Here is a 9,774-nt window from a genome sequence, read left to right as displayed (position 1 = left end):
GAGCCACGCGCCACAGCACCGGGGGCCGCGCCGCGTGCTGACGTCACGGCGGCGCCAGTGCCCCGCGGCGGGGCCGGAGCGGAGCGCGCGATGGGCAGCCCGGCGGCGGGTTGGGGCGCGGCTCCCGCCAAGCGCGCGCGGCGGGAGGGCTCCGCCGAGAGCTCCTGCGGCTCCCCGGCCGACCGCGACCCGCGGCTGTGGGACACGGAGCGGCTCTGCCAGCACCTCTCGCGCAACGGCGTGGGCGAGCCCGGCCTGCTGCGCCGCTTCCGAGGTAACGGGACCGGGCGGGAGGGTGAGCGGGCGGAGGGGTGAGGGGTGAGCCCGGCGCCGTTCACCGTGTGCTCGTTCCCGCAGAGAGCGGCGTCACCGGGGCCATGCTGCTCGACCTGCCCGCCTGCGCGCTGCGGATCACCCACGCCTGGTGAGTGCCGGGGCGGGGCGGCAGCGGTAGCGCAGCGGGAACGGCTTTAAACTAAAGGGAGGGAGGTTTAGGTCAGGCGTGAATGGAAGCTCTTTACCCGGAGGCGGTGCGGCCGGCACTGCTGCCCAGAGCTGTGGGTGCCCCATCCCTGCAGGTGCCCGAGGCCACGGCTGGGCCCTGAGCAGCCTGAGCTGGGGGCAGCCAGCACGTGGCAGGGGTGGGGCTGGGGGGCCCTTCCATCCCAGCAGTGCTGGGGTTCCGTTCCTTTGCTGCCTGCCCCGGGCTCTGTGCGGTGCCGGAGCTCAGCCCGCTCTCCGCCACGTCCCTCCCGGCACCGCTCCGTCCCCGGCGGCCCGCGCTGAGTTTCCCCGCTCGCTTTGGTTCCGCCCCTGCGGAGCTCTCCAAACAAACACTTCGGCTCCAGTCGCGTGGTTCCCCGGCGCTGTTTGCGGGGCGCCGCTGCGTGCGGAGCTCCGCAGGGAAACGGGTCCGGGGGAGCGCGTGGTGCGGCCGAGACGGGGCGAGGAGCTGCGCTGCGGAGCAGGGAAGGCGTTGGCTGAGACGGTGCCGTCTTTTGCAGAGAAGGGTCGGGCTGTGGGCGTCTTTAAGTGCGCGGATAAAAACGGCGTGGAACCACGAGGAAGGCGGCTGTGGGGCTCCCGCTGCGGGGGGCGTTTGTGTCACTGAAATAAGGAGCAGAGAAGCGCGAGGGCCGCTCCGAAAGTAACGCCTCCTGTTTTATGGCGTTGGCACACGGTGCTGCAGGTGGATGTTGGTGAGATGGCAGCGAAGGTTGAGCCTTCCCACCTGTACCACGTGCCGTTTTGTTGCTGGGGGGCAGATAGCAGCAGAGGTGCCCCTCTGGCAGAGCAGCTTTGGACGCGGCAGTGCAAGTGGAGTGAAGAGCTGCGTTTGAATTCCTCTGTGTCAAAAAAGAAAGAAAAAATGGCACTCGTTGATGCTTTTGAACATTTATGGAGCGGATGTGAGGGCAGCAGGGGAAGGGCTGTGGTTTTCAGCAGTGGTGACTGTAACTGTGTATCACCTCCATGGCAGACTTCCACGAGCTCAGCATGCAGCTCTTGTTCACCTGTTCACCCCCGGTGGAAACGCACGGCATTAGTAGCTGAGAATTTGCTCTATCCGGCAGTGTTATTGTGCTCTTTGTTGTGGTTTCCACAGAAATAAATAGGCATTACTTCCTGAGTACCTGCATAATTTCCCTGTGTTTTATTCCCCAAGGCCGGTTGTTTTTAGTACCTCAGTGCCTGTTTGAACATCAAGTGCTCACACTGGGTACTCCGGCATAGGGAACATCTGCGTGCTCCTTCCAGGCCTCTCTGGGTTAGGTGAGTCCTGTGGGTGTGGGAAGTCTCCTCCGGTTGCGGTGGGGCTCCGTGTTGACCCAGCAGCGAACGCCCACGTCTGGTTCCGCTTTCTCAGACATTCAGGGGGCAGAGCTGGGAATCCCAGAGGCATGGGCTGTGGCACAGGGTGTGGTGCACATGAAGTATAAATGGTGAGCAGGGCTGTCTGCTTGATGTCTCTGGAGCAGGTCAGTCTTGAAGGGGCATGGGGGGCTGTGGGCTTCTTGTGTTTCTGCCTGTGGTGGGAGGGGGGGCGTGGGGGAAGGGAATGCGTGGGGAAGGGGCAGCTTTCACCCTCTCAAAGACAGCTGCTTTGCAGGCAGTTTGAGGAGCCCTGAGAAAGCAGTACTAAAGGGTGATTTGTGTGGACTTTACAGGACTTCAGTAAGGTCTTTGACGCTGTCCCCCACAACATCCTCATGAAGATGTTGGCTGCCCAAGGTTTGGATGGGTGTATGTGTGTTTTGCTGGGTGAAGCACTGTCTGGATGGCTGGGCCCAAAGAGTTGTGGTCAATGAAGTTAAATTCAGTTGGCAGGCGGTCACGAGCGGTGTCCCCCAGGGCTCGGTACTGGGGCTGCTTCTATTTAACATCTTTATCAGTGATCTTGATGAGGGGATTGAGTGCACCCTCAGTGAGTTTGCAGAGGACACCAAGCTGGGAAGGAGTGCTGATCTGCCTGAGGGTAGAAAGACACCACAGAGGAACCTGGATAGACGGGATCGATGGGCCAAGGTTCACTGTATGAGTTTCAGTAGGCCAAGTGTCGGGTCCTGCATTTTGATCACAGCAACCCCAGGCAACCCTACAGACTTGGGGAGGTGTGGCTGGAAAGCTGCCTGATGGAAAGGGACCTTAGTGTACTGTTGGACAGTCGGCTGAATATGAGCCAGCAGTGTGCCCAGGTGACCAAGAAGGCCAATGGCATCCTGGCTTGGATCAGGAACGGTGTGGTGAGCAGGACTAGGGAAGTCATCCTGCCCTGTACTCGGCACTGATGAGGCCTCACCTCGAGAACTGTGTTCAGTTTTGGGCACCTGAGTACAAGAAGGACATGGAGGTACTGGAGCAGGTCCAAAAAGGGCAACGAGGCTAGTGAAGGGCTTGGAGAATATGCCCTATGAGGAGAGACTGAAGGAACTGGGGCTGTTTAGTCTGGGGAAGAGAAGGCTGAGGGGAGACCTTGTTGCTCTCTTCCAATACCGGAAAGGTGTTTACAGTGAGAGTGGAGTTGGTCTCTTCTCACTGGTGACAGGTGACAGGACAAGGGGAAATGGCCTCAAGTTGAACCACTGGAGGTATAGGTTGGATATCAGGAAGAACTTTACAGAAAGGATTGTTAAGCACTGGAATAGGCTCCCCAGGGAGATGGTTGAGTCACCATCCCTGAATGTGTCTACAAAACGTCTGGATGCAGTGCTCAGGGACGTGATTGAGCGGAGGGTTGTTAGAGTTAGGGTAGTATGGTCAGGTTGTGGTTGGACTTGATGATCTTTAGGGTCTTTTCCAACCTGAGCAATGCTGTGATTCCATGTGTGTAATCTTCTGGTGGGGCAGCTTCATCCTGAGGACACAAGGTAAATGAGTGTCTGGTGGTCTTTCTCTGAAGAGCAACAGAGCTCTTTGTGATTTAATGCTTGAGTGGTCAGTTGCACCAGGACCGTAATGTGGTGGAGACTGAGCCCAAAGCCATTGGTGTTCCGAGAGGTGGGGTGAAACCCGGTGTGTGTGGTGCATCAGACAGGGACTGCCTGCCCTCACAGCACCCACCTGCAGCACCGCACTGCCTGGGATCGCCTCCTGCAGATGGGGCCTGTGCTGCAGAGCTGTGCCAGCACTGTGCAGTTCAGCCCTGCTTGAGAGGCTTTTCTGGAGCAAAAAAGCACATTGGGCCACGTTCTTGTGGACAGTGTTTGTGTGGGTGCATTGTAAGCAGAACAGATACTTTTTTTTTTCTCTGCTCTTCCTATAGCTGCGCTGGTAATTTGTCAAGATGCCTTCATGCCATCCTCTTTGCATACCTGATTGTTTTCCAGTTAAGTTGCTCCTTGCTCCCGAGTTTCTGTGGCATTTAGAAGTGTAAGCAGGTGCCTGCAGCCAACAGGCTGCGCCCTGTGCTCCGTGCTGGGAGGTGCTGTCTGTGCTTAATGCTGTGTGTTTGCATTGCTTCACCTTCCAGTAAGTACCAGGAACCTCGGGGACTTTGTGTGACCCTGACGTCCCTTTGAGCCTTTGTTATCTGATGGCACGGTCGAAAATGTACTTGTGAGGTTTGATCTCTGTTACTAGTATGCTTTTAGGTCATGTCCATGGAGACCTGTGCTGGAATTGGTAACTTGGGTGCCATTTCTTTACATCGAGTTGGGGTGTTTTTAAAGTCTGCTGGAATCTTTCTCTGCTTTGGTCCAAGAGTGAATCAACGTTTTAGAAAAGAGTCTGGAGAAAAGCCATCTCTGCAGAAGTGAAGTGAATGTAGATGGCTGGAAGCAAATAGCTTCTGACATGGCTCTCCCTGAATGCTCTTAGGAAAGCTCGTTGCCTTATCACAGCGCAGAAGGACAGGCAGATACAACGGACCTCGTGTTTTTGCTTTTAGCTGTTTTCTGTTGCCCTGTGAGTAATGGGCTCATTCAGGAGCTCCTTGTAAGCACCTGAGGATTTGTGACCACCCCGTACAGGTTGAGCTGCATGCAGTACAAAGTGATGCAGCAGTCTGAGCAGCACTGCCATGCTTCTCATTGTGCTTGCAGGCAGAGGCAGCAGAAGACTTACAGTGACAGCAGCAGAGACTGCAGCTTCAGGCTTCCCCTGCTGGGGGAAGGTGAGCTGCTTAAGATAGAAAAGCCCACCAGCAGCTCAGACATCACGTACATTTACTGTTTTTATGGACCGTGAATTATTACATTATTTAGCTGAAAATATGCAGTGCATTTAGTAGTATTTGTCTTTGCTAATGGCTGACATTTTATAGTACTAATTTCTGTTAAATTCAAAGACTGGTGTAAAACTGGACTCGCAGTGATTAATTGCTGAGAAGTGTAAAAGGTACCAAATTGTATTCTCATGGTGTTTGCTGTTGTACTGAGGCTGAAACCAGTTTGCTCAAGGACAGTCTGCAGGCAGTTAATAAAAGTGGGAGTGAGGAGGTGTATTCTCTCTCCCTCCAGAGCTGTTTTAAGGCTGTGTGGCTGCAGCATAGTAGCTCTACTTGGAGCTTAGTGCACTTGTGCAGGTATTTGGGCTTTTCCTCTTCTGTTTGACTGGAGAGGGCTAAATGCTTTCAATATTTTTTCTGAAGAAGCCATGGAAATATTTCTATGAAAGAGTCAATGAATATCAGAGTAACATAAACTTGCGCAAGTAATTTGCTAGATATGCAGGTTGTGCAGGAGTGAACTTTGCTTTCAAATAATTTGTTATTGCTGTCTTATTCCTAGCCTCCCAGATGAGAGACTGAAAGTGCTCGCCTGCCTGAACCAGCTGAGACAGACAGCAGACATCATGAAGGTAACAGCAGTGCTGTGTGGGCTCTGCTCCCAGCACGCTGCTGGCACCTGCAGCCATGTCTTTCTCCTTGTATCTTTCCCTTCCTTCCTGCTCAGTCCCAGCAGCTGGTGCTACCACTGAGCTTTTCCCTTGCAGGGCTGCAAGCTCCAAGCCCTTCTTCTCAATAGCTGCTGGTCTGAAAACCACATTAACCAGAACAATTGTTAAGATCAGCAGTTAAGAGCTTGATGTGGGCACCTGGTGGTTGTGGGAGACTGGATAAGAAATGAGCAGCTGTTTGAAATGTGAGAAGCTCCCTTTTCACATTGTCTGTCTTGTAGAGCTTCCACTTCTTGTGCTTTGCTACTTCAGCCTCTGGTCTCAGTTAGCAGCTCGCCTTTCCCTGCTGCCATTTGTGATGTCCAGCAGCTTCTCACAGCGGTGTGTGTTGGTTTAACCCCATCCTGGGCTGCCTGTCAGTACACGTGGCTCTGTTGTCTCTGCATGTCTGCTGCAGCCCCACCAGTTTGGTGGCAGGGAGGAGAGAGAAGACAGAAAAGCTTTAATTGCCTCAGCTTTTTATTGAGATACTTAAATTGTGAAACGGCTTTATCTTCTGTTTCAATGCAAGGATTAAAGGTGTGTGCTTCTCATCCCTAGTAAGTGACTGTGGTTACTCAGGTGTGTTCCAAACTGCATACCTAGAGGTGATCAGGGAGTGCTTCAGATTTCTGCTGTCTTGGGTTTTGGCTCTTGTTCTGTGAAAGAGGTTAGAACTATCATTTCCATTCTTTGATCTTCCACTTGGATTCAAAAAAAAAAAAACATGCAATGTCATACCAAACATTTCTTAGTGGATATCATTCCTGCAAGAGGGGCTTGACGTTGTTGGTGGATGAGAAGCTGAATAAGGCCAGCAGTGTGCTTTCGCAGTCCAGAAAGCCAACTGTCTTCTGGGCTGCATCAAAAGAAGCATGGCCAATGGGGTGAGGGAGGAGATCGTCCCTGTCTCCTCTTCTCTTGCGAGGCCGCACCTGCAGCACTACATCCAGCCCTGGGTCCCCAGCACAGGATATGGACCTGTGTTGGACAGAGTGCAGAGAAGGATACAGAGATGCTCAAGAGGGCTGGAGCACCTCTGCTATAGAGACAGGTTGAGAGAGCTGGGGGTGATCTGCTCAGAGAAGAGAGGGCTCTGGGGAGACATTACAGTAGCCTTCCAGTATTTAAAGGGAGCTACAGGAGAGATGGGGAGGGACCCTTTGTGAGAGAGAGTAGCGACAGGATGAGGAGTAACATCTTAAAGGTGAAACCAAACAATCACTGTTACCAGTACTGCCTCTCCTCCCAAATCCCTGACCCTTCTCCATGTCCTTTACCTTAGCCCTGTTAACTTTCGAAGTCAAAAACATCGATTGCATTATTGTTTCGTTTTTGTAGGTTTTTAATGATCCAGTTCATGGGCACATTGAGATACACCCTCTTCTTGTTCGCATCATTGACACGCCTCAGTTTCAGCGCCTGCGATACATTAAGCAGCTGGGTGGCACTTACTTTGTTTTTCCAGGAGCCTCTCACAACCGGTTCGAACACTCCTTAGGGTAAGATGGTGTAGCCTTGTACGCATGTCTCTCTTGCATTTGAGTGTCTCTGAGATTGGTTCCACAGATGTGGAGTACCAGCATTGCTGCCTTTGAGCATTTTTGGCAACTGTTGTCACGGCATTTTTTGTTGCCTGAATCTTCTTCTCCTGCCTGTGTGATTGTGGACAGAAAGAGAAACCTTGCAAGATGGATCAGTACTTTCCCCTCTTCCTTCTGGTAAAAGTAATGCCAGTTGGAGACAGTGAGTGCTTTATGTTCTCCCTGATCAAAATTTGAGTTTAAAAGCATGAAGTGAAGGGTAGTGAGACTTCTATGAAAGACGTGTCAGGCAACTTAGATTGCCCAGCACAGATGATTTTTAGTTGTAATGTTTGCATTTGCAGTTATGCAATCAGGGTCAAGTTGTCAGGCTGTTAGTGGTACAGTAAGTTAAAGAAACAGATTGAGGACATAAGGATTTCCAGGGTGTGCTAGATCGTTCACACTCCACAGAGCTGATTAATGATAAGATTAAGCTTGTTTTGAAGGTATATCCTGAGGTGCAGAGAGGTTAAACTAGTCAATGTTTTCATTCAGGTGATCTGGCCAGCCCTGCATTGCTTTTGTAGTGCTCAAATAGAGCACGGCTGGCCACTGCCCACTGTGAAGATAACGGAATGCAAAAGATTCACGTGAGTGAGGCGAGCTTGAATTGACTGCATCTGATGAGCCCGAGGAAAACAAAAACACGAGGAATATAAACAGTGTTCCAAACAGTAGTTTGAAAACTCCAGTGGCAGCAGCAGCCTTTTGGTCCAACCAGTTCTGTTAATCCATACAGTTAAACTTAGGACAGTTATTCTCAACTCATTTTGAAGATTTCCACAGGATTAAAATAGAGGAGGTGAATTTTGTGTTTATTGGTGGAGCAGGAAAAAAATAAAAGCAGACGGTGAAGTTGTGTCTAGTAAAAGATAGAACAACATAGTTGAGTTGGAAGGGACCTTCAAAGGACACCTGGTCTAATGCCTGACCACCTCAGGGCTAACCAAAGTTAAAGCGAGCAACAAGGGATTGTCCAAACTCCCTTTGAGCACAGCCAGGCACAGGCCATCCACCACCTCTCTAGGAGCCTGCTGACTGCCTTCACGGTAAGGGGACGTTTCCTAACACCCTCTCTGACCCTCTCCTGGCACAGCTCTGTGCTGTTCCTGTCACTGGGGAGCAGTGCTAGTGACCAGCCGCAGGCAGGTGTAGCCCCATTGCCGACGGCCCTTGGAGCTCTACCACAGAGCTCTACCGCAGTTCGTCACCCAGCGCAGTACGGAGCTGTTTGTCACACAGTTGGACAATCTGTGGAAGGATGCCATGAGGGACAGCAACAGAGGCCTCACTGAAATCCAGAGAAGCTGCCTCCACTGCCTTAAGTGCCTTCAGTGTCCCCCAGGACAGTCTTCATCACTTCTCCCTGGACTGACAGGTCTGGAGGGTCCTGGCTCTTCCCTCATGTCCTTCTGGTGGGTGGGTGTGACATTGGCTGCCTTTGGCCACAGTCCCCACAGTGTCAAGACCTTTGGTAACCTGTTGGAGGATCCCAGCAGTAACACCCCTGAGCTCCCTCAGCACCCTGGGCTCGCTCCTGGCAGGCCCTGCAGACTCGTTGTACCTCTACTAAAACCTGCTCTTGCTTTAAGATGTTCAGCATCCCTGAAGTTAAATGGATAAAGGAAATGAAATAATTACGATAAGCTGTTGTTAAAATGGGAATTTGAAAGAAGAAAATGTTTTTGTGTCAGAGCTCCACAACTGCCTGGAAGTAGGAGGGTGATCTATAAGCTGTGATGTTTCGGGAAGCGCACTGCCAGTAATATAGTGGGCTCACTTACACAGTGATGTGATTCTGTGTCTGTCCATTATGAAATACTGGAGCTGCTGATGCATCTCAGCCTCCTGTTGAGGTAATGTGGCTTACTGGATTTCCTAGGGCGTTTGTTTTCCTGTAGGCTTGTGAGGCAATATTGATTACATGGAAATGAAAGTCTGCAAGGATTTCAAAATCAGAAGCTTTGCTTTTATTGAGAGGAGTGTTGAAACTGGAAATGAAAGCAAAGGTTGATGGTAACTCACTGATTTATGGGAAGGAGGAAAATGTAGGATCTGCTTAGCTAGCAGAATACCGTATTAGGGTGCTGTTCTTTCCAAATTTGGGCACGGTATCTCATACTTTCTCCTTTCATAAGTGTTGCTGTTGCCTAAATCACTGCGATAAGAAATAATCTTCTCGTGATTATCTTTCAGGTCAGGACTTGAGTATCTGTTGTGTGCTGTCTTTCAGATGACAGCTGTGACTTAAAGCAGCAAAACAGAATAGGTGAACTGCTCTTTTTCTGTTCAAGGCAAAATACTGTTGTATTCACTTCCTGCATCTGTGGGTTTTTCTCTGCAACAGGGTGGGCTACCTTGCAGGATGTCTGGTTCGTGAACTGAAGGAGCGGCAACCAGAACTGGATATAACCCAACGAGACATCCTCTGTGTGGAAATTGCTGGGCTTTGTCATGATCTGGGTGAGCAAGAGTTGAAATGGCTTGTTTCTCTTTGAGAGCTGACCTGCAGGAAGAGATTGCTGTGCGATCAGCACATGAGAGCTCTCTCAGGCCGCTCGGTGCATGGCCGTGTTCTGAGATGGGAGCTGTGTGTTGCTGTTTGCTGCGGAGTGCTTCTGTGGAGGCAAGTCCACTTGATGAGTACGTAGCCACTTTTCACAGTTTTTTGGTGTTTTCTTATGGTGTTTTAGAGTTCTGTAGCTGCATTTTCCTCATGGATGACATTAAGATCAAGTCAGATAGAAGAGAATCTAGATCCTTAGCTTGCTCGAGATATTTCTGCTGACATCCGTGTCTTGGATTAAACCTG

The 9,774-nt window shown here is 51.2% G+C and overlaps 1 protein-coding gene across 5 annotated transcripts in view; it reads left to right on the top strand.

Annotated features, from left to right (window-relative positions):
* The first annotated feature begins 34 nt into the window (after positions 1-34).
* The window catches only part of SAMHD1 (SAM and HD domain containing deoxynucleoside triphosphate triphosphohydrolase 1), a 25,763-nt gene continuing 16,023 nt past the window's right edge, over positions 35-9,774 (top strand). For 2 of the 5 annotated variants that reach the window (XM_040650665.1, NM_001030845.2), the window contains exons 1-5: positions 35-274; positions 358-424; positions 5,229-5,298; positions 6,718-6,878; positions 9,310-9,425. In XM_040650665.1, coding sequence (XP_040506599.1) covers positions 91-274; positions 358-424; positions 5,229-5,298; positions 6,718-6,878; positions 9,310-9,425 — 598 coding nt within the window. In that variant the 5' untranslated portion in view covers positions 35-90. Of the gene's footprint in view, positions 275-357; positions 425-1,004; positions 1,774-4,081; positions 4,358-5,228; positions 5,299-5,639; positions 5,917-6,717; positions 6,879-9,309; positions 9,426-9,774 lie in introns of those variants that run through there. The other 3 variants (XM_046902808.1, XM_040650667.2, XM_040650666.1) reach the window with 3 other exon arrangements.

Source organism: Gallus gallus, chromosome 20, assembly GCF_016699485.2.
Source record: "Gallus gallus isolate bGalGal1 chromosome 20, bGalGal1.mat.broiler.GRCg7b, whole genome shotgun sequence".
Lineage (NCBI taxonomy): Eukaryota > Metazoa > Chordata > Aves > Galliformes > Phasianidae > Gallus > Gallus gallus.
The sequence above is the reverse complement of the archived record's forward strand: the minus strand, read 5'-3'. Positions and strand labels throughout refer to the sequence as shown.